Source organism: Capricornis sumatraensis, chromosome 1, assembly GCF_032405125.1.
Source record: "Capricornis sumatraensis isolate serow.1 chromosome 1, serow.2, whole genome shotgun sequence".
NCBI lineage: Eukaryota > Metazoa > Chordata > Mammalia > Artiodactyla > Bovidae > Capricornis > Capricornis sumatraensis.
Window position 1 is genome coordinate 35,695,363 of NC_091069.1, and position 25,069 is coordinate 35,720,431.

Below are 25,069 nucleotides of genomic sequence, written 5' to 3' on the forward strand. Positions count from 1 at the left end.
AAAACTAAAAGTAACGTAACACTGTATTAGTTTTAGGTGGGTGACATAATGATTTAATAGATGTTGCAAAATGATTAACACAATTTTAGTTGACATCCATCACCACACATAGTTTGTTTTTGTTTTTTTCTTGGGATTTTTAATTTTAGGATTTTCTTCAGTTCAGTTCAGTTCAGCCGCTCAGTCTTAGCAACTCTCAAATATAGGATCTTGTCAACTATAGTCACTGTGATGTACATTATATCCCCAGAACTTACTTATTAATCAGTTCAATCACTTAGTCGTGTCCGACTCTTTGTGACCACATGGACTGCAGCACATCAGGCCTTCCTGTCAATCACCAACTCCCAGAGCTTACTCAAACTCATGTCCATCGAGTTGGTGATGCCATCCAACCATCTGAACCTATGTCATCCCCTTATCCTCCTGCCCTCAATCTTTCCCAGCATCAGGGTATTTTCGAATGAGTCAGTTCTTTGCATCAAGTGGCCAAAGTACTGGAGTTTCAGCTTCAACATCAGTCCTTCCAATGAATATTCAGGACTGATCTCCTTTAGGATGGATTGGTTGGATCTCCTTGCAGTCCAAGGGACTCTCAAAGTCTTCTCCAACACCACAGTTCAAAAGCATCAATTCTTCTGCGCTCAGCTTTCTTTATAGCCCAACTCTCGCACCCATAAATGACTACTAGAAAAACCACTGACTAGACGGATCTTTGTTGGCAAAGTAATGTCTCTGTTTTTTAATATGCTGTCTAGGTTGGTCATAGCTTTCGTTCCAAGGAGTAAGCGTCTTTTAATTTCATGGCTGCAATCACCATCTGCAGTGATTTTGGAGCTCAGAAAAATAAAGTCAGCCACTGTTTCCACTGTTTCCCCATCTATTTGCCATGAAGTGATGGGACTGGATGCCATGATCTTTGTTTTCTGAATGTTGAGCTTTAAGCCAACTTTTTCACTCTCCTCTTTCACTTTCATCAAGAGGCTCTTTAGTTCTTTGCTTTCTACCATAAGGGTGGTGTCATCTGCATATCTGAGGTTATTGATTATTTCTCCCGGCAATCTTGATTCCAGCTTGTGCTTCATCCAGCGCAGCATTCTCATAACGTACTCTGCATATAAGTTAAATAAGCAGGGTGACAGTATACAGCCTTGACGTACTCCTTTCCAATTTGGAACCAGTCTATTGTTCCATGTCCAGTTCTAACTGTTGCTTCCTGACCTGCATACAGGTTTCTCAGGAGGCAGGTCAGGTGGTCTGGAATTCTCATCTCTTTCAGAATTTTCCACAGTTTGTGGTGATCCATACAGTCAAAGGCCTTGGTATAGTCTATAAAGCAGAAATAGATGTTTCTCTGGAACTCTCTTGCTTTTTAGATGATCCAGCAGATGTTGGCAATTTGATCTCTGGTTCCTCTGCCTTTCCTAAAATCAGCTTGAACACCTGGAAGTTCACAGTTCACATATTGCTGAAGCCTGGGTTGGAGAATTTTGAGCATGACTTTACTAGCATGTGAGATAAATGCAATTGTGTGGTAGTTTGAGCATTCTTTAGCATTGCCTTTCTTTGGGATTGGAATGAAAACTGTCCAGTCCTGTGGCCACTGCTGAGTTTTCCAAATTTGCTGGCATATTGAGTGCAGCACTTTCACAGCATCATCTTTTAGGATTTGAAATAGCTCAACTGGAATTCCATCACCTCCACTAGCTTTGCTCGTAGTGATGCTTCCTAAGGCCCACTTGACTTCACATTCCAGGATGTCTGGCTCTAGGTGAGTGATCACACCATTATGGTTATCTGGGTCGTGAAGATCTTTTTTGTATAGTTCTTCTGTGTGTTCTTGTCACCTCTTCTTAATATCTCCTGCTTCTGTTAGGTCCATACCATTTCTGTCCTTTATTGAGCCCATCTTTGCATGAAATCTTCCCTTGTATCTCTAATTTTCTTGAAGATATCTCTTATCTTTCCCATTCTATTGTTTTCCTCTATTTCTTTCCATTGATCACTGAGGAAGGCTTTCTTATCTCTCCTTGCTGTTCTTTGGAACTCTGCATTCAGATGGGTATATCTTTCCTTTTCTCTTTTACTCTTCACTTCTCTTCTTTTCAAGCTATTTGTAAAGCCTCCTCAGACAGCCATTTTGCTTTTTTTGCATTTCTTTTTCTTGGGGATGGTCTTGATCCCTGTCTCCTGTATAATGTCATGAACCTTTGTCCATAGTTCATCAGGCACTCTTATCAGATCTAGTCCCTTAACTCTATTTCTCACTTTCACTGTATAATCGTAAGGGATTTGATTTAGGTCATACCTGAATGGTCTAGTGGTGTTCCCTAGAAAACCACTTTCTTCAATTTAAGTTTGAATTTGGCAATAAGGAATTCATGATCTGAGGCACAGTCAGCTCCCAGTCTTGTTTTTGCTGACTATATAGTGCTTCTCCACCTGTGTCTGCAAAGAATATAATCAATCTGATTTCAGTGTTGACCATCTGGTGATGTCCATGTGTAGGGTCTTCTTGTTGGAAGAGGGTGTTTGCTGTGACCAGTGCATTCTCTTGGCAAAACTCTACCATGAGCTTATTCCCCTGGTGGGGGTGAGTTGTCCCACCATATCAGACTCAAGAGCACTGCAGGAAAAGGGGCCCAGTCAGCTAGGGGCCAGGAAGACACTGTCATTTATCTTATTACTGGAAGTTTATACTTTCCTCTACTTTCACCCATTGCCCCTTTCCTGGCCACCTCTGGCAACCACCATCTGGTGGAGTATCTATGAGTTTTTGATTCCATGTATAAGTGATATCACACGGTATTTGCCTTTCACTATCTCATTTATTATTTCACTTAGCACAATGCCCTCAAGGTCCATCCATGTTGTCACAAATGGTAAGTATTCTTCTTTTAAAGATGTGTGTGTGTGTAAAATATTCTCATTTTATTTTCTTTATCCATTCATCTGTTGATGGACAATTAGGTTGTTTCTGTTCCATTTCTTGACTATTGCAAATAATGCTACAATGAACATGGAGATGCAGGTATCTTTTCAAGATAGTGGTTTTGTTTCTTTCAGATAATACCCAGAGGTGGAATTGCTGGATCATATGGTAGTTCTATTTTTAATTTTTTGAGAAGCCTGTATACTATTTTTCGTAGTGACTGCATCCAAAAGTGCACAATGGTTCCCTTTTCTCCATATCCCTATGAAAACTTGTTATTCCTTGTTAACTGCCATTCTAACAGGTGTGAGATGTTAGCTCATTGTGGATTTAATTAGCATTTCCCTGCTAATTAGTGATGTTGAACACCTTTTCATGTACCTGTTGGCCATTTGTATGTCTTCTTTGGAAAATGTCTGTTCATTTCTTCTGCTCGTTTGATTGGACTTTTTTTTCTGTAGAGTTTTATGAGTTCTTTATATATTTTGAATATTAACCCTTTAATAGATATAAGATTTGCAAATGTTTTCTCCCATTCTGTGGTCCCTTTTCATTTGTTGATGGTTTCCTATACCATAGAGAGCTTTTTAGTCTGATGTAATTCCACTCTTTAGTTTTGCTTTTGTTGCCTCTGCTTTTGGTATAAAATCCAAAAAGCAATTGCTAAAACCAATTTCAAGCGCCTTACCCCCTGTTTCTTCTAGGGTTTTGTGGTTTCAAGTCTTAAATCCATTTATTTTTGTGCATGGTATAAGATACTAGTCCAGTTTTAAACTTTTTTACATGTGGCTATCCAGTTTTTCCAACTCCATTTATTGATGAGACTATCTTTTCCCAGTGTGTTTTTGACTCCTTTGTCATAAATTAACCATATGTGTGGGTTTATTTCTGTGCTCTCCATTCTATTCCATTGATCTATGTGTCTGTTTTTATGCCAATATCATACTGTATTAATATTGTTTTGTAATATTATACACTTTTCTATTTTCTGTTTTTTTCCATGTTTGCTTTTTTTCACTTATCTTAAAGCAACTTGTCATTATTTAGTCTTTGAAAATCTGATTTTTAGTCATGACATGGTATAAGTACCACGATTTATTTGCATATTTCTTTGGGGTGATTTACATGGTTTTGAACAGTGTTTGTTGCTCAGTTGCCCAGTCATGTCTGACTCAGACCCCAAGGACTGCATCACACCAGGCCTCCCTGTCCCTTACCATCTCCTGAAGCTTGCCCAAGTTCATGTCCATTGCATTGGTGATGCCATCCACTTCTCATCCTCTGACACCCTCTTCTCCTTCTGCCCTCAGTCTTTCCCAGCATCAGGGACTTTTCCAGTGACATTCGTAACAGCCATTCACATCGGCCATTCACATCAGATGACCAAAATACTGGAGATTCAGCTTCAGCATCAGTCCTTTCAACAAGTATTCACGGTTGACTTCCCTTAAGATTGACTGGTTTGATCTCCTTGCTGTCCAAGGGACTTTGAGGAATCTTCTCTAGCACCACAGTTCGAAGGCATCAATTTTTTGGTACTCTGCCTTCTTTATGGTCCAGCTCTCACAACCATATGTGACCACTGGGAACACCATAGCATTAACTATACAGATATTTGTTGGCACTCTATGAACTGGAACATTCAGGTTTGACCTAAATCAAATCCCTTATGATTATACAGTGGAAGTGAGAAACAGATTTAAGGGACTAGATCTGATAGACAGAGTGCCTGATGAACTATGGACAAAGGTTCATGACATTGTACCGGAGACAGGGATCAAGACCATCCCCAAGAAAAAGAAATGCAAAAAAAGCAAAATGGTTGTCTGAGGAGGCCTTACAAATAGCTATGAAAAGAAGAGAAATGAAAAGCAAAGGAGAAAAGGAAAGATTATACCCATTTGAATGTAGAGTTCCAGAGAATAGCAAGAAGAGATAAGAAAGCTTTCCTCAATGATCAACGCAGAGAAATAAAGGAAAACAACAGAATGGGAAAGACTAGAGATCTCTTTAAGAAAATTAGAGATACAAGGGAAGATTTCATGCAAAGATGGGCTCAATAAAGGACAGAAATGGTATGGACCTAACAGAAGCAGGAGATATTAAGAAGAGGTGACAAGAATACACAGAAGAACTATACAAAAAAGATCTTCATGACCCAGATAACCATAATGGTGTGATCACTCACCTAGAGCCAGACATCCTGGAATGTGAAGTCAAGCGGGCCTTAGGAAGCATCACTATGAGCAAAGCTAGTGGAGGTGATGGAATTCCAGTTGAGCTATTTCAAATCCTAAAAGATGATGCTGTGAAAGTGCTGCACTCAATATGCCAGCAAATTTGGAAAACTCAGCAGTGGCCACAGGACTGGAAAAGGTTAGTTTTCATTCCAATCCCAAAGAAAGGCAATGACAAAGAATGCTCAAACTACTGCACAATTGCACTTATCTCACATGCTAGTAACGGAGAAGGCAATGGCACCCCACTCCAGTACTCTTGCCTGGAAAATCCCATGGACAGAGGAGCCTAGTAGGCTGCAGTCTATGGGGTCGTGAAGAGTCGGACACGACTGAGCGACTTCCCTTTCACTTTTCACTTTCATGCATTGGAGAAGGAAATGGCAACCCACTCCAGTGTTCTTGCCTGGAGAATCCCAGGGATGGGGGAGCCTGGTGGGCTGCCGTCTGTGGGGTCACACAGAGTCGGATACAGCTGAAGTGACTTAGCAGCAGCAGCAGCACATGCTAGTAAAGTAATGCTCAAAATTTTCCAACCCAGGCTTCAGCAATATGTGAACCGTGAACTTCCAGATGTTCAAGCTGATTTTAGGAAAGGCGGAGGAACCAGAGATCAAATTGCCAACATCTGCTGGATCATCTAAAAAGCAAGAGAGTTCCAGAAAAACATCTATTTCTGCTTTGTTGACTATGCCAAATCCTTTGACTGTGTGGATCACAATAAACTGGAAAATTCTGAAAGAGATGGGAATCCCAGATCACCTGACCTGCCTCTTGAGAAACTTATATGCAGGTCAGGAAGCAACAGTTAGAACTGGACATGGAACAACAGACTGGTTCCAAATAGGAAAAGGAGTATGTCAAGGCTGTATACTGTCACCCTGCTTATTTAACTTATATGCAGAGTACATCATGAGAAATGCTCTGCTGGATGAAGCACAAGCTGGAATCAAGATTGCCGGGAGAAACAGCAATAATCTTAGATATGCAGATAACACCACCCTTATGACAGAAAGCGAAGAACTAAAGAGCCTCTTGATGAAAGTGAAAGAGGAGAGTGAAAAAGTTGACTTAAAGCTCAACATTCAGAAAACAAAGATCATGGCATCCGGTCCCATCACTTCATGGCAAATAGATGGGGAAACAGTGTCAGACTTTATTTTTCTGGGCTCCAAAATCACTGCAGATGGTGATTGCAGCCATGAAATTAAAAGACACTTACTCCTTGGAAGGAAAGTTATAACCAACCTAGACAGCATACTGAAAAGCAGAAACATTACTTTGTCAACAAAGATCTGTCTAGTCAAGGCTATGGTTTTTCCAGTAGTCATGTATGGATGTGAGAGTTGAACTATAAAGAAAGCTGAGCGCCAAAGAATTGATGCTTTTGAACTGTGGTGTTGGAGAAGACTCTTGAGAGTCTCGGACTGCAAGGAGATCCAACCAGTCCATCCAAAAGGAGATCAGTCCTGGGTGTTCATTGGAAGGACTGATGTTGAAGCCGAAACTCCAATACTTTGGCCACCTGCTGCAAAGAGCTGACTCATTTGAAAAGACCCTGATGCTGGGAAAGATTTAGGGCAGGAGGAGAAGAGGATGACAGAGGATAAGATGGTTGGATGGCATCACAGACTCAATGGACATGAGTTTGGGTAAGCTCGGGGAGTTGGTGATGGACAGGGAGGCCTGGCGTGCTGTGGTTCATGGGGTTGCAAAGAGTCGGACACGACTGAGCAACTGAACTGAACTGAACCATGAAATGGAAATACATTCAGTCAACCACATTCTAATTTCCATTTAAATTATATTTAGAAAGGTTGTTTTTCTCTGACATTTCCCAATTTGAAACAGAACCAGAATAATATTCTAGCAGCAGTGATCCTTTTTACTTCTTATAGTACCTTTGTCCCAGATTTTCACCCATCTGAACATAGGACTGCAATTTCTTACAGCTCATTATTTCAGAATATCACCTATTTATTTTTACCACATCCTTATAGCAGTAGCTACTGAAGTTTTACTAAAAGAGAAACTAATCTCTTAAGACTCTTGAAGGTAAGGGTCATGCCTGTCATTGTTCCCTTCCATGCTCAGATGGTAAAGAATCTGCCTGCAATTTGGGAGACCTGGGTTTAATCCTTGGGTTGGGAAGATCTCCTGGAGAAGGGCATGGCAGCCCACTCTAGTATTCCTTCCTGGAGAATTCCATGGACAGAGGAGTCTGGTGGGCTACAGTCCATGGGGGTCACAAAGTCAGACACGACTGAGCAACTAACACTTTCACTTTCACTGGCCATAGTAATCACTAAATATTTTGACTGATCGTTTAGTCTCTTCCCTTGTAACATCTTCAAGCATAATTTTTATTCGTTCACTCATATTGGAGGGTAAATAGGACCTTATAAAATAAGAGTTGCCTTTAAGTATCCCTCCTCTCTCCCAGCTTTTTGCTTATACTCTTTTATCCTCATAACAGGTAAGATTTACTAGATGTTTAAAATGTTCCATGCAATGTGCTGATTGTTTTATATTCATAACCTCACTTAATACTCACAGCCAAGCCTAAGGTAAATATTAGTATTTCCACTTTGTAGATAAGGAAGCAGAGGCTTAGAGAGGTTAAATACTTTCCCTAAGGTGATAAGAGGGACACTTGAACCCAGGTCTGAAGCTACTACAGCCTGAATTCTAATGATGCTATACTGATCTCTTTGATGAAATCCTGCCTTCTGTGGTAAAAATAAGTTGCCACAGAAGTCCTAGCTGACTGCCAAGGACTAAGGAGTTGATGAAAGCATTAAGAACGAAGTCCCTGATGGAAGGCTGTATGAACTAGAAGAGAATTCCAACCACAATTTGAACAAATATTTAAAGAAAGAACAGAAGCACTTATATTTTACTCAAACTAGCCCCTCAGATATCAAGAGTAGTCACAGCCTATGCTTAGACTTTGATATTTCAACAGGAAATCAGAGTGCAGCAAGGGAGGAAGAAGCTCTGCCAGTCAGCTTGCTTCAAGGAGAGGGAAAAAAAACAAAAAACAGGTCCTTGATGGATTTTAGGTGAAAAGGGGGGCACTTGATTTAGGGCAATTGTAAGTGGAATTGTGCTTTCATCTGTTTCTGGATGAACACTCTGACACCCTGGCTTAGGATATATAAGTCCTGTATAGGAAGAAACAATTACTTTCTCATTTCTGTTTTGTTCTCAGTATTAACTCAAGGCTAATGTAAAACCTATAGTTTCAGGATGACAGAGGGTAGGCAATACAAAGAAAAACTATTGTTGATAAATACATTTGACCAATAAACATTTATATTCATTTTCCCTCAATAGGTTTAACAAGAGAGTGAGCTAATTGGGGCTGGGGAGGTTTAAGGATAACATGATATTATCAGGACTGTGGTCATTCTCTTACTGCCTCAGCAGCTGTTGATGCCAGTAGTGGCCTCTATTCAGCAAAATTCTCTTCCTTCAGTTCACATAAGGTTGTTGGAATCACCTAAGGTTTGTGGTTGCAGACAATTCATTGCAGACAATTCATTCTCCAGGAGAGATACAAAGAACTGATGCTCTGCTCTGGGCTTTTATGCTAAAACTAGCAATAGATGGTATCCATGCTTCCATCCTTCTTTCAAATATAAGCAACTTCTTGCTTTGCAGGTTAAGATCATGTTTTTCTACCTTAACATTTTTTCTCAAAACAACATGTTCAACAACAAGTTTATATAAACATTTATAACATTTATTAAGAATAAAATAGTTGATTTTGATAAGGTTGTGGGAGATAGATGAAGCATTCTGTACAAATTTACATGCATCACAATCACCAATCATGTGCTAAGCTACCTTATAAAGGTTTAAACAAATAATTTTTCCTCAGAAGTAAATCCTTCTCATTTAACACTTGACTTCACCAAGAAATCCTGAAGTGGCAGTATGACATTCATTTTACTGATGAATAAACAAACTCAGAAAAGTCACGGTTGCATAGTAAAACAGCAACAATAAAAACACCAAGATGGAACCCAGTTTTATCTGAAGAGATAGTACATGTTTATACCAACTAAATTACCTTAAGCTATTTTAGGCTAATCTATCTGAAACATGGGTACATATTATTATGTATTATCTGAGGACTCCCCAGAGTTTAGAGTGAAGCCAAGGGAAAGAAAGCAATATACCAAACCTTACTCCTGGGTCCTGTAGGCAGGCAGGAGACATTCCAACTGCTACATAATCTAAAAGCAAGTAATTTTCCCTCAAAAATAAATCATTCTCTGAATTTGCTTATTTACTTTTGTCATTACCACTGTTCTAGTCATCCCATTTTAAAATCCTTAATGAAGGCATAATCAGGGCTTATAAATTACCAATGCTAATTATATAATCAACATTTATGAGCACAAAAGATTTCAAAATTAACTCTGCAGGGTAAAAGACATAGTGCAGCCTGTTCCAAGGAAGTAATTTATGAGCTGGGTGTTGACTGAATCCTGTTCAGCCCAGAGAAATAAGGGAAAGGGCTTCTGAACAGTGGATGAAAGTTTGAGTATATATAGCTTCTCTCCCTCTACATCCAGTGAACCACCAGCTTATCTGGTTCTTCCTTTACAGTAATTTTTTAGATTCTCTCTTCCACCATTCCTAGTTGTATATTCTAATCACCTCATAGTTGTACACTATGTATTACTATGAAATTTCTCATTTAATGGTTTTTCCTTCCTTTAAATACTCAGACACTGCTAACAGACTTTTAAAAAATACCTGCTTTTGCATAAACACGGAAACTTAACTTTCCTACTGATTCTGAAGTAAGTTCAAAATCAAAGTTTTCCACAATCCATGAGCTATATACTTACATTTCCCCCTAGAACAACCAAGTCAACATTGATGAAATAATACCTGATCCAGTGTAGGCTTCAAAGCCATCAGCAAACTTTTACTGACCATTTACTGGGTGGAAAAGTCAGGATTTCTGAAAGTTACTAGGAAGACGGTTGTGAGTCAGTCATAGATCTTTAGGAGTATTTTATGATAAATGAGGGCCAGACATGAACCGAGAAAGCTAACTTTAGAAGAAGGCATCTGTCCCACAAACTGAATTATAAAGATGCTTAGTATTCAATGAAGAGATGGATAAAGGGCTTAAACTGGACTTTGATTAAATATACAAATAAATGTTTATTTGCTTCTGTAGTTTTGTTTTCAACTCTTTGTTCAGTTCAGCATCTACTGAGCAGTGTACCAAACCAATTCTACATGAAACAGGAGAAAGTACAACTTTTCTCTCTTCTTTAAGTCATCCCCTTCTCCAAAAAGTACAATTAGGGCCTGTGTTCAAAACAATAAATGAAGGACAGAATTTCACTAGCAGTTAAATAGAAGGGCAGAAGAATGGGGAGTATTCCATGATGGAATTTAAAAATGTATGTTAGAACTTCTATACACCTGGAAATCTTATAAAAACTTTAAAGCCATTATTATTATATGAGTGTTAAGATACTTACCACACAGAAATAGTATGAGAAGACTTCTGTGCTTATGATTTAATCACTTCTCTAAATGCAACCAAAGTGATTTTTTTTTTCAAAACACAGATCTAAGCATGTTACCCCTTACTTCACTAAACCCTTCAGTAGCACCCCATTTTTCTTGGGTTAGACCAACTCCATAACAGGTCTACAAGATCCTGCATGGCTTGACCCCTACCTTCTTTTCAGTCAACCACAATATCACTGACCCTTTTTGTGCTCATTTCCCTTGCTGTAATTAACTCTTACCTACCCTTCAGGTCTTGGCTCAATTGTCACTTGCACAGGTAATTACTTTACCTGACCAAAATCTCTATTGTACCCTGTACTTTTCTGAAGCATTTACAACAGTTTTAGTTTTATATTTGTGTGATTTTTCTCATGTCTATCTCTATTACAGGGTATAAAATCTAAAAAGGCAGAGATTTTAGACTAGATTTTTCCACATAATGAAAAGTATGTAAAATGTTTTTTAGGATATGTATATTAAGTAGTTCTAGCCTAAGAGATAAGTAGCATTTATCCTTACAGGCACTACTTCAAAACCTATAAAAATCTATATTTAAATAATAACTCTAAGCTTATGTTTATCTGTAAAATACGGATAAGGATGAGCAACACATATTAAATAAAAAGACATTATAAAGTCCTTAAGACATGTAAGGCACATGGTAAATGCTAAATGACTGGTACCTATGAATAATAAAATCTAGTCCTAATTAGTTCATATATATAAAGTGTATCTCTCCAAACTTTATTTTAGCTGCATCATGCAGCTTGCAAGATTTTAGTACCCTGACCAGGGACTGAACCTGGGCCATGGCAGTGAAAGTGCCAAGCTCTAACAACTGGACCGCCAGGGAACTCCACAAACATTTGACTTACATAACAGAATAATTCTGATGTTCTTTCAAACTGTTAAAATAATTCCGTGAAGGGCAAAAGAGAGTCAATAATTGTTACATCTTTTGTTACAATTTTAAAGAAAGTGATACCATTATCATTTTTTCCCCTATTATTTACTATAGCCTAAACTTGTTATTTTTTAAGATACATACAAGCCATTAAGGTATATATTTAAAATACACAGATACATAAAATTTACCTCAAAATGCATATTTTATTTTGGTAGCCAATGACCATCAATCAAACAAAGAAAAGAAAACTAATTTCATGAAGAAAGACAAATCTATGGAGTGGTTTACAGGAAGTGAAGAATGAAATGGCTCAACTAAACCAACTTGGAATCATTTACTACAAAATGCCAAACTGCAAGACAAGTGTCAAAATGAGACATTTAAGCAGTTTTGAAATGTTACATGTTTCTCCAGCTTTTATTACTTTTCAAAGTTACATGTAAAAGTTATACAAATCATAGTGATAGCTAAAAATACCAATCTATGAAAGTAGTGATTTGCAATATAAAGTTCTATTTTGATACTTTTCAAGTCTTCAAATCAGTTGTCATCTGAGGTACTCAGTTAAGTTGTGGTTTGCACTTCCTCAACTTGACAAGAAAAGCTAAATTAAGGGGAGAAAAAGGTAAGGTGATTGCAATAATGAGAAGAAAACACCATATAATATAGCCTGAAAAAAATTACTCACCTGTATGACCAATTTGCCAGTGTATAGGTCTAGCAATATAGGGAAACGATCCATAGGGAAAATCAGAATGTGATTCTTCTGTTATAGAACAAAATATGTATTATAAGCAACATAAAATATTTGATAATTTGTTTACAAAACTGTTAAACAACAAATTACTGTCCCTTTCTTGTAAGTTTTTTCTCAGGTTTTTTTTTTTTTTAGTGTTTGTTTTGGAGCTATTCTGACAGTTATCTTACAGAAACAACTTGTCGAGGATTACATGATAAACTTTATATATGGTTTTATTACCAAATGAATAAGCCAATATCATAAATCTATAGATGACTGAAAACTTGTTTATGGTCTAAATAATGTGTACATGCAATAAGGAACTAAATTTAGTTCTTGGAAAAATTCCAGCAGCATACTAGAAGTTGCTTTTTGGAATATTAGCTATTTGCATACCAAGTCCTATTAAATTCTTTCCCTTCAGTGATAATCACTGATCTAAATTTAAAACATTCTCTGGTATATTTAAAGTATTTCATAAGCCAACCCCCTTATCACAAATGTGAATATTATAAGAAGTTCAATTCTTCAAAGGTATCAGAGTTTTACATAAAAGGCAAGAAAAGTCATGATTCTTTCTCTTAGAGATTTTAACTTAATAGAATAAATACATTTCAATTTCCATAGGATAAAATAATAAATCCCTGAGAAATATTTTTATAATGTATTACTCATACACTCAGGAATATATTCTCCATTTATTATTGCAAACACATGCATAAAATAGAATCGAAGCTCACCATGGTCATCATATTGAAACATCTCACCTTCAATTCTAACTTTTTCTTGAGAGTGTGCTTGTAAGTCTGTGTTGATTTTAGGTTCTACTTTTTGAGCTAAAATTCCATTTTTCTGTCTTGCAAGGCAAACCAACCAATCTCTGACAATAACTTCACTTATCTTTTCACATGAGAGGGCAAGTTCACAGATGCGAATTCCATCTAAAAGTTCAATAACCTGTGTGATGCTTTCAAAAAAGTGAAAAATGTACTTTAAACTTCTACTACAGCAATAACTTTAAGTTCATTATACCACTTATCCCAATTTAAATGCTATACTGAAATCAAGACGGGGGAAAAAAGTAAAAATGCAAGTTAGGGCACAAAAGAGAATACTAAATAAAAAAATATAGATTACACTTTTAAAAACTTTTCTTCTAAATTGTCAGAAGAACTAGCCATCTTATATTACTGTTTATGTAAAGAATGATTTAACCAGAAATATAACTAAATTTGGGACATATGCTCTTTCATAACAGTTTTACTAGATAAAATATACATCTAACTCAGTTTTAAAACAAAAGTGTGTTTAAAATAACATTAAACTATGGCTGATTTATGTTGATATATGGCAGAAACCAACACAATATTGTAAAGCAATTATCCTCCAATTTAAAATAAATTTAAAAAATAACATTACAAAAAAGAACAGTCTCATTACTCACTTTGCTAGATATACGGCACATATACCACCCTGTTTAAGATTTGGGAATAAAACAGGCAAAGCAACTTGAGGATTCAACATATCCAAAGCTACCTATAGTGGGGAAAGAGAATCAGACTGAGTTTTGTTTAAATAAAACATGTATTTCTTATTGTGGTAAAATGATACACTTTGAGAAAGCAGTTAAAATACCCAGTTAAAGTATTTCACTTTTTAGAATACAGTACTGATGATGATCATTTTACTTCTCTCAAAAAGGCACATTTATTATACATTTTGTCATAATTCTTGACTACATAAAAACCGTAATGGCAAGTCTTGTACTTGACAATATTGATAATACAGGAATCTTTAGCTTCTTGTATACATAAACACACACAGAGTTGCCCCTTGAATAATATGGATTTGAACTGTGCAGGTCCACTTACACAAGGATTTTTTCAATAGTAAACACTACAGAACTACACGATCTACATTTGGTTAAATCTGAAGATGTAGAATCCTTGGATATAATGGAACCATGGAGAGGGAGTCCTGACTGTAGGTTATACTCAGATTTCTGACTGCAAGCAGGATTGTTGCCTCTAAACTTCGTGTTGTTCAAAGGTCCACTGTATATATAAAATTTCAATGCTTTATTTCAGCCTTTTGCAATAGAAATTCACACTATCTCAAATGTGTATTTTTATGTTCAAAAGAAAACTTCTGAATATTAATTTTAGAGACTCTATAAGAATCATGTCCCTTATTTCTTTACTCTTCATTCAATTGCAGAATACAAGGCTATATACTCAAAAGATGTCAAATGAATACAATGAGAAAGTGAAATTTTCAAAAAAATTTCATTGAAAACAAAAATAAATAGCCAAAATAGAAAATAGCTGACTTACTGATAACTCCAGAAATCTAATCTAGTTGGCACATCCTTAAATTTACTAAATTAGAAAGTATTCTGTTCACGTTTTTTTAAAAAAATAATAGGTCATCATTCATTAATAATTTATTAACTAAATATTTATTGAGCAACTTCCATGTGCCAAGTATCTTGCTAAGTGGTAAAAATAAAATGGGAGCTTACATTCTATTTTGTTTCATAGGAACTTATATTCTAATTAAGGGATAGGCATTAAACAAAAATTCAATAAATATGTAATTCAGAGAGTAATGAGTGACATGAACTACAAGATTATAAAGGAGACTATGAAGGACAGAATGACAGGGCAAGGAAAGGAAGTGCTAATTTTATACATAAGCTGGTCATGGAGAGACCTGAAGAAAGTGATTAAGCTCACCCTGTGGAAATTTAGGGGGGAAGTGTACTCCAGATGGAGAGAAGAGCAAATACAAATGCTCTGAAGCTGAAGCGTATTTGGTGAGTCTGAGAAGGCTACTATCGCTGCAGTGGGGACAAAAGTGGGAAAGTGGCAAGAGAAGAGTTCTCAGATGATGGGGATGTGGTGGAAACGGGGGAGGGAAAAATTATGCAGAATCTTACAGACTTTAGCTTTATTCATGAAGAGAGAAGCCACTGGAGAGTTTTAGACATGATCTGACTTTCTAAACTTTTTTGAGTGTCGTAAACATACCATAAAACTTGGCATTTCAAGTGTACATAGTTCAGTGGCATTAAGTATATTCTGACTTGGGCAAGGAAAGACTTGCAATAGCAAATAGCATTGAATGGGATAAGACAGAGCCAATTAGAATTAGGACTGGCTGTGAGATATGAGAGAAGTAAGGATAAATTCAATGTTTTTAGCTTAAGCTACTGAAAGAATAGAGTAAATTTTCCTCATTTACTATTGAGGAAAATGACTAAGACAATGGGAAGAACAAGCCTGGGGAGAAATATTTGAGAATTCAGATTTGGACGTGAGTTTAAGATGCCTATTAGATATCCAAGTAAAGATCTCAATGACTAATCAAGGGGCCAACATTGTAGACATAAATGGATTTCTTTGATTGTAGTTTTATATTATTGACAAGGACCAAAAGTCAGACTACCAAGCAGCCTGCCAATCCAAAGCTCTTAACAGTATTACCATTCATTAGCCACTCAAATCAGAAATTTAGAGTCATTATTTTCTTTACCTTGAATTCTCTTTTAAGAATCTGTAGACTTATGATGCTTCTGTTTGGATTAAAATCACCTAGTCCTACAAATATATCTCTTAGTATTTCTCAAATTCATCCTACTGCTAATGCGTAGAAACCAAACTTATGGTTACCAAATGAGAAACAGGTGGGAGTGATAAAGTAGGAGTTTGGGATTGCCAGATACAAACTATTATATATAAAACAGATAATCTAAACAAGGTCCTACTGTATAAACACAGGGAGCTATATTCAGTGTCTGTTGTTGTTCAGTAGCCCAGTTGTGTCCAACCCTTTGCAACTCCATGGACTGCAGCACACCAGGCTTCCCTGTCTCTCACCATTTCCCAAAGTTTGCCCAAGTTTATTCACTGAATCAGTGATGCTGACCCCCATCTCACCCTCTCTCACACTCTTCTGCCTTCAATCTTTCCCAGAATCAAGGTCTTTTCCAGTGAGACAGCTGTTTTGCACCAGGTGGACAAAGGATTGGAGCTTCAGCTTCAGCATCAGTCCTTCCAATGAGTATTCAGGGTTGATTTCCTTTAAGATTGACTGGTTTGATCTCCTCACTGTCCAAGAGATTCTCAATTGTCTTCTCCAGCACCACAGTTCAAAGACATCAGTTCTTCGGCACTCAGTCTTCTTTATTGTCCAGCTCTCACATCCATACATGGCTACTGGAAAGACCACAGCCTTGATTATATGGACTTTCGTTGGCAAAGTGATGTCTTTGCTTTTTAATAAACCATCTAGGTTTGTCATAGTTTTCCTGCCAAGAAGCAGTCATCTAATTTCATGGCTGCAGTCACCATTTGCAGTGATTTTAGTGCTCAAGAAGAGGAAATCTATCACTGTTTCAAACTTTTCCCCTTCTATTTGCCATGGAGTGGTGACGCTGGATGCCATGATCTTAGTTTTTTTAATATTGAGTTTTAAGCTGCCTTTTTCACTCTCCTCTTTCACCCTCATCAAAAGAGGCTGTTTAGTTCCTCTTCACTTTCTGCCATTAAAGTGTATCATCTACATATCTGAGGTTGTTGATATCTCTCCGGAAATCTTGATTCCAGCTCGTAACTCATTCAGCCTGGCATTTCACATGATGGACTCTGTATATAACTTAAATAAACAGGGTGACAATAAACAGCCTTGTCATGCTCCTTTCTCAATTTTGAACAAGTCAGTTGTTCCATATAAGATTCTTACTGTTGCTTCTTGACCCGCAGACAGGTAAGATGGTCTGGTATTCTCATCTCTTTAACAGTTTTCCAGTTTGTTGTGATCCACACAGTTAAAGGCTTTAGCATAGTCAATGAAACAGCAGTGGATGTTTTTCTGGAATTCCCTTGCTTTTTCTATGATCCAGCAAATGTTGGTAATTTGATCTCTGGTTCCTCTACCTTTTCTAAACCCAGCTGTGCCTCTGGAAGTTCTTGCTTCACATAACTTTGCGAGTTACAGTCCAGGGGTTGCAAAGAGTCAGATACAACTGAAGTGGCTGAGCATGGCACGCACGGCATAGGCACATTTATTAACAACTCTGGCATCTAATTCAGTATATATCTCTGCTCTAAATCCCACCACGATATTAAAGGAAAATATTCCTCCCACTCTTAGAAATGGAAATGGGACAAATAATGAAGGAAGATCCTTTTCCATACAAAAGAAGTGTGGTCTTTGTTTTCTTTGTACTCAGTATTAGGTAATATCATAGGACCCACTTTAGAAAACTTACCGCATCAAATGTTAAAGATTGTATGTCCTCGGTTGCTCCTAAAATATCCTTATGAATAAAATCTACATTGTCTGGCCAATCTTCTACATGACTTATTTTCCATGAATCACGCCAGTGTCTATAATTCTTCATAGCCAGTCTGTGGTGGTCCTTTCGAATTTCGAAACTTATGACTCGTCCTTGTGATCCAACTTAATTAAAAACAAATTATGACAGTATATAGTATAAATCAGTTTATTAAAAATGTCAAAATTTTATTTTTCAAAGATATTTCATGGGCGTGAAAAAATGATTCAAGTGGTTCAAGATTTAAAAAGTCTCTATCCTATCCCAAATCCCCAGTCAGTCTCCCTCTTCAGAGGCAACCATATCACCACAGTTATTTACCCTTCCCAAGATAGTCGGTGCCTCTACAAGTGTGCAAGTATCTCTTTTTCTGTTTTTAACACAGTGTCCCATCATACATACTGTCCTGTACCTTTCTTCTTATTTACCAATGGCATTTCAGTGATTAACGATCTACTGAATTTTTTAAAAGAGCTCTTGTGTTCCCTTGTATGGCTATGTTTATTTAACCAGTCACCTGCCAAAGAACATTTAGCTTGTTTCTCATCTTACGCTATTACAAACAATACCCCAGTGACAATTATTTTGCCTAGGTCTTTGTAAACATAAGCCAGTTATATATATATAGGATAAAGTCCTAAAAATGGAATTGCTGACTTAAAGGATATGTGAATTTTTTTTATTTTGAAAATTATTACCAAATTGTTCTCCAAAAAGATGATACCAATTTACATTTGACCAATAATGTATTAGAGTGCCTATTTCTCCATACTCTCTCCAACAGAGTTATCAAACTTTTTATTAACCTAAAAATTGCATACAGTTTATCACTATAGTTTTAACTTGCATGTCTTTTGTTAGGATGAAGTTAGGCCTTTTGGATACTTAAAAGATACTTGGGGCTTCCCTTGTGGCTCAGCTGGTAAAGAGTCTGCCTGCAATGTGGGAGACCTGGGTTCAATCCCCGGGTTGGAAAGATCCCCTGGAGAAGGGAAAGGCTACTCACTCCAGTATTCTGGCCTGGAAAATTCCAGGGTCACAAAGAGTCAAATTAGACTGAGCCACTTTCACTTCACTTTCAAAGATACTTGTATTTTTGTGTGTGTCTGAAAAACTTTCAAACTATCATAGTAATACTGCAGTCTCACAGAAAACTACATTTTAAATACAGCAATTAATTTTCTATCACTCTCTATATGAGGTGATTTGATTTGGAGGCTGTCCCAGGTCAATCAGTCTATAGTTAAAATGAGTTTAAATTCCAGCATGTGTCTTTAAAATGTAAGTCCAGCTGTAATTCATCATGTTCTCAAGGGATAAAAATTAATGTTAATAGCATAAGCTAACCGTTTAGAAAATTATGGAGCAAAAATATCCATCCTGAAGGTAAATAGCAATGATTTCTTGATCACTCATAGGTTGGGATTATTCATGCTATATGACCCTCCTCCAACACTATAGGTATTAGAAATGTGGACACTCCTATCTCACAAACTTTTATATTCTTGTGAAATGCATTTAGGAATCAGTCACAGACTGTGAAGAAATGGCTGCCTTTATGCACAGAAAAGAGTGCAACAAAAGATGTGGGGAGCCCAAAATGAATTTCCTGACCCAGTATAAGCTGGATTATGTTTGTATGTGATGACATTAGGTCAAAAAACAAAAGGTTTAAGTTTAATTCAATATATGTCTATCTGTAATCTTTATAAAATCTACCCACATACACCTACAATTGCTCTAACAATGTTTATTAGCTTAAAAAGAATACACTAATAAAAACAACATGAATGATTTTTTTTTAATTTATCCAAAGAGAGTGCTGTCTATTATTAGGTGAGAAAGGGAACACCGCAGAGGCAGTCAAACAAGCCAAAGCAACCTTGACAATCAGAGGAATTCAGTGGCCAAAAGGAGCAGTAATCAGCTACAACAGTAACCAGAATTCAAGTGGTGGTAACATGAACAGATATTTATGTTTACTATATACCTCTTGATTTTTGACCTTCAAGCAGTACTTTAACCAACTGACAATTTTTAGAGACGTGGTCTAAGAAAGGAAAATTCTTCATGATCTAGTTTTATTTTAATAGTTTAATTAATTTATTCATGAACAATGATAATTCTTTGCCTCTAATAGTATATGACTCTTCTCCAGCAGCTGACAGCTCTTTTCCCCCTTCTATAGTTTCTGATACTGAGTATTCATTTGGCAGTATTATTAACAAAAACATGTACACATGTGCACCAAAAGACAAGCACAAGAATGTTCAGAGGAGCACTGGAGCACTGTTTACAACATTCAACTCAAATGCCTATCAACAGCAGAATGGATAAACTGTGCTTTACTCACAAAATGGCAACTAAAATGAAATAACCACTGCTACATGCAATGACTGAACCTCACAAACAGAATGTTGAATGAAAGTAACCTGATTCAAAAGCGTATAGTACTCAAGGATTCCTTTTATGTAAGATTCAAAACAGGCAAAATTCATCAATGGTGATTAAAGTCAGAGTAGTGGTTACCTTCTACTTTTGGATAGGATAAGGACTGAGAGGGATTTGAGGTTTCAATAAGTAATATTCCCTATCTTGATCTGGGCAATAACTACATGAGTGTGGTCACTACATAAAAATTCAATGAAGTATACACTAATGATCTGTGCACTTTTCTGCAGCTGTGTTATGTTCTAATAAAAATTTCAGTTAAAAAAAAGGCATGGAAGGAGCAATAGAAAGCAAAGAGAGAGAGGGTTAGACAGAAAATGACGAATAAATGTACAAAATAGAAAAATCATTGCTTACATTTGATTTCAAGGAGAATGCTCTCTATCACAAAGTTATGTGAACATTTTCTGAAACATCTGTATCTATTTAACTTTCTGTTATTATGAACAGATTGAATGTTTTCTTTGTCATCTAAATTCAATTCATTTACCCTAATCTCTTACCTGCTTTGGATAAAAATAAGCTCATTCCACCAGAGCCCGAGCCAGCTTCCAAAACAGTATCACCTGGGTGGATATTCATCATCGACAGTATCATATTTATATCCTATGATTGAAATACAGCAAGGGTGATTGTGTGGCCAATAAATATGTACTAAGCACCTACTCCTTCAAATACTATGTTGGGCTTGGAGAAAAGTGGAGGGGAAAAAAAAAGGATTGAACTCTCGCCCTTTCTACCAAGAGTTTATAGTTTACTTGACAAAATGAGAGATTGAGGAATCAATTAGCAAATACAGAAGGACTTAGGTATAATACTGAAATTACAGACAATAAGTAACATTAAGAGCTCAGAGAAAGGAGAGATATCAGCAGACTATCCTAGCTTAAAGACATAGAAAATGTAAGGAAACAGTCACAAGGTAGGGACAGCTTTCAACAAAAGAGGTAGAATAAAACACAGTTTGCTTATCTGAATCCAGGCTAAAGCATTTAAACTTAACATGGTAAGTAACTAGGATGTGTCACTGAGGTAATATAAATGGCATTTTATAAAGATTAATCTGTCAGGGCAATACAGGATGTACTAGAACTGAGAAAAATTAGAGGCAGAAAGGCAAGTTAGGAAGTTATTACATAATCTGCATTAAATGATGAATTCTCATTTAGAATTAGGATACCAGGAACAGACAGGACACATTTGCCAAATTTTATAACTAAAGAATTGTTTTGTTAACAGGAATATCATGGATGATAGTAGTAATAGCTGTTTATTGAAACTTCACCAGGTGCCAGGCTTCTGTTAACTATGCAAACTGCTTTCAAATATTATCTTGTTTAATCAGAATAATAATGAGAAAATGATCACCACTGCCATTATAAGGATGAGAAATCAGAAAGTTTAAGTAATTTGCCCAAAGTCACACAGCCAGGAATTAAGTGGGCAAGTAATACTGATGCTGAACTCCCAAACACCATGCAGTTGACTGTTACACTATTTGTTATAAATGCTATAGAGAGAAAAATGTAAATGTTAGCATTTATTTCATCATTCCCCCAATAGCAAACCTTTCGAAGTTGCTAATAAGCAGCATATCAATTAAGTTTTTACTATCTTTTTCTTCTCTGGGAAAAGCTGCAGTGAAAATTCTAAAAAAAAAAAAAGATCCTCTGTTGAATCACAAAAAAACCTGTGTATTAAATATGGGTTTGGCTGCATAAGAAACTATTAATATTTAACAGGTACAGTGGTCCAATTGAAAGCCAAAATTTATTTTCTGAAATGATGGACTAAGACTTGAACCCAATGATACATAGATACATAATATTTAAGGTGTACACTTCAAAAAGTTTCAGTCACAAATTCAAAGTCTTTCAGACACGCATATCCTTTCCCATCTGTCAGGCACATGGGAGCAGAGGTGGGAGGGGGCACAGATAATTTCACACAGGAGTGGGAGGCAGCTCCAGCAATCATTTCAGTGAAATGCCCACGAGAAGCAATTCTGTTTCCTTGGCTCTTTCATATAAGACATAAAAACATTTCATTATATATCACAATGTAATAATAATAGAAATAAGCACACAATAAATGTAATATGCTTAAATCAGCCTCAAAACACCTTCCCCCACCCCCATCCTAGTCTGTGGAAAAATTGTCTTCCATGAATCCGGTCCCTGGTGCCGAAAAGGTTGGGGACCATTGCTCTAGGACATGAGGTCTATGTTGAAAGCAAGGACTATAGTTCACCACTATACCTCCCTAAAATAGTGCCCTGAATGTATAAAGTTCGTGGTTATTTGCTGAAGAAAAAAATGAATGATTCTTCATCTAGGACTGGAGGAAGAGTTGTTATAATTACAAATGAACATTCTACTCAAGGACAGTGACTATGATGAATGATTAAAATAATCCACTAGCAATGGATATAAAACTGTAACAAGGAATTGGTAGATAATTTCCTTTAAAGAATATCCCTTTTATGTTTAGTGTCTAATTTTAGCTGTTTTAATACAAACATTTTTCCCTAATGATAAAAGCATAGTAATAAATCTTTTGTTAATAAAATATATTTTGGTCACCTGATGTGAAGAGTGTAATCATTGGGAAAAAATCCTAATGCTGAGAAAGATTGAGGGCAGGAGAATGGGGAGACAGAGAATGAGATGGTTGGATAACATCACGGAATCAATGGACATGAGTTTGAGCAAACTAAGGGAGACAGTGAAGGGCAGGGAAGCCTGGCATGCTGCAGTCCGTGGAGTCGCTGAGTCAGACACAGCTTAATGACTGAACAACAACCTCTAATAACTTACCTCATTAAGTATGATGCTTAAAATATCACCACAGTGGTACTAAACAATTGTCCCCAAGAGTTCAACATTCTCTTGAAGGCTGAACCTGCAAACTTAAGTATTATGGGGAATAAATGTATATTCTTATTAAATGCCTAGTGAGTCCACGCCACTCCATAATAGTAAGTCACTTTACAGATCAGAGAATCGAGGCTCCCAAGTTAAAATTAAAATCTGGCTGTTTCTTCCTGGAATTAGAAATCAAAATATATGTAATAGCCAGTGGTTATAGCCATTGGTTTTTGTTTTTTTTTTAAAAAGTGAGAATAGAAACTTGAAATATTCCGAGAGGTGCTTTAAGTACATTAATCAGGTCTGTAGTACTGCATCCGTTTTGTTCTTAGTAACTCCCATGGCATTACCTTAGGATACGTTATGGCAGGCCCTCTTTGCATCAGTAACACATAATCCTCCAATGCCGGCCTCCTCAGCATGAAGTGCTTACCAGAGGAACTCCTCAGAATCTGGCCGGGAAACTTCCCCACGATCTCGCTGAACGGGACTGTCCCCCAATTACTATTTAAGTGTCCGGCGTTGCTCAACCTAAATAATTTTTTAAATTGTGTTTCTCTCTTCCCAGTCTCAGCTAAAATCAGCTCCCCAACCCGAAAAGGCACCACTCTAGAAGCGGACCGGGAGGAGGAGACGTGAAAGATTTCGTCCTTGGTGGCAGGCTGGACCAAGGCGGACACTGAGGGACTCCCGGATCCCGGGTGTGCAGGATCCGTCCGGCCCTGGTCTCCACTCGAGCCCTCACTCTCTTGAGGGGGTGACTCCTCTCGCGGCGTCGGGAGTCCGAAGCTTTCCGGCGACGATAGACATCTGGTCCCAAGTCCCCGGACAGGGGGAGGGAGAGATAGAGGCGAGTCTGCGCCTGGGGCTTTCCTCTGTGCCGCCTCGCGCTCTCCTTCTTCATTTCCCGTGTCTCTAGGTGAGGCTTTAAAACACAGTAACCGGCCTCTCTCGAAGGACTCTCGCCCAAGGCCGCGCAGGAAGAGACAAGTCCTGAATCCTGGAAACTTCTGGAGGCGCCGCAGCGGTAGTAGGACCAGACCCACACACCTGGTTGACAGCATGACGACCCACGCAGGCGCAGTCGCAGGCGAGTGACGGAAGGCCCGGCGAGGCTCCGCCTCTCGCTGCGCGTAGCAGTGACGCAGCCTCCCTCGGCTGGACAACTATTGAGCGGGAAGAGCACAGCTACCGCGCTTGTCTCCAGAGGGGGCGAGGTGGCCGCCCGTCCTCGCTGACTGTCCGTCCCATGAGTGGGACCCTTTCCTGCACGGCGGCGCGTTTTCCTCTTTGGAATGTGTTCAGACTAAACAATTGACCGCTGGCACATCTCCACCAGCCTCGTCCGGGGACGAGAGGATTAACAGAGACAGCCTGTCAAAGCGCTGTCTAAGCTGAAGTCTTGTATCAGAGTTAGCTCGCTAGTCATCAGGAACAGGAACGTCACTCAGTCACCATCAGTAAAACTGGCCGCGAGATGTGTTTTACAGATTGCATTTGTACCTACCACCAGCTGACTGTCTCTCCTTTCCCGGCTGACCGCCTCCTTCTTCCCCTGGTCTCAGCGAGTCCCTTTTGACCGGGCTCTGACTACTTGCATGTCCTCCCCAGGCCCTGAGAATAGGCCACCCTAGATTAAAGTGATTGCATCCACCGTGTGCTCATTTAACAGAATTGTTTTCAATAACTAAAATATAATACTTAGTTTAAGTATTTTACCCTCCTCAAAACTAAGCAAAATTTTAGTGTCTTAAAATGGGAAAGTGAAAGTCGCTCAGTCAGGTCTGGCTCTTTGCGACCCCCGTGGACTTCTCCATGGAATTCTCCAGGCCAGAATACTGGGGTGGTTAGCCTATCTTTTCTCCAGGAGATCTTCCCCACCCAGGAATGGGACTGGGGTCTTCTTCGTTGCAGGCGGAGTCTTTACCAACTGAGCTATCAGGGAAAGACCTTTGCTAAAACAGGAGTGGCAGAGTAGAGGGGTGTTATAGGCTACATTTCATTCCCCACACCATCCCCCAGCCCCCGCCTGCTAAATTCATGCACTGAAGTCC

The 25,069-nt window shown here is 37.9% G+C and overlaps 2 protein-coding genes across 3 annotated transcripts in view; one reads left to right on the forward strand and one right to left on the reverse strand.

Annotated features, from left to right (window-relative positions):
- Window positions 1–11,924, forward strand: part of SPDYA (speedy/RINGO cell cycle regulator family member A) — a 31,788-nt gene extending 19,864 nt beyond the window's left edge. For both annotated transcript variants that reach the window (XM_068986304.1, XM_068986296.1), the window contains one exon: window positions 11,836–11,924. In XM_068986304.1, the coding sequence (XP_068842405.1) occupies window positions 11,836–11,924 (89 nt within the window). The remainder of the gene's footprint in view (window positions 1–11,835) is intronic.
- Window positions 11,925–12,109: 185 nt separating this feature from the next.
- Window positions 12,110–24,079, reverse strand: TRMT61B (tRNA methyltransferase 61B). Its single transcript, XM_068966724.1, has 7 exons — window positions 23,366–24,079; window positions 20,652–20,754; window positions 17,632–17,822; window positions 13,804–13,895; window positions 13,127–13,326; window positions 12,309–12,386; window positions 12,110–12,224 (listed from the first exon to the last, which is right to left on the reverse strand). The coding sequence occupies exons 1-7, from the start codon at window positions 24,077–24,079 to the stop codon at window positions 12,181–12,183; spliced, it is 1,422 nt and encodes a 473-aa protein (XP_068822825.1). The 3' UTR covers window positions 12,110–12,180.
- Between the last annotated feature and the right edge of the window lie 990 nt (window positions 24,080–25,069).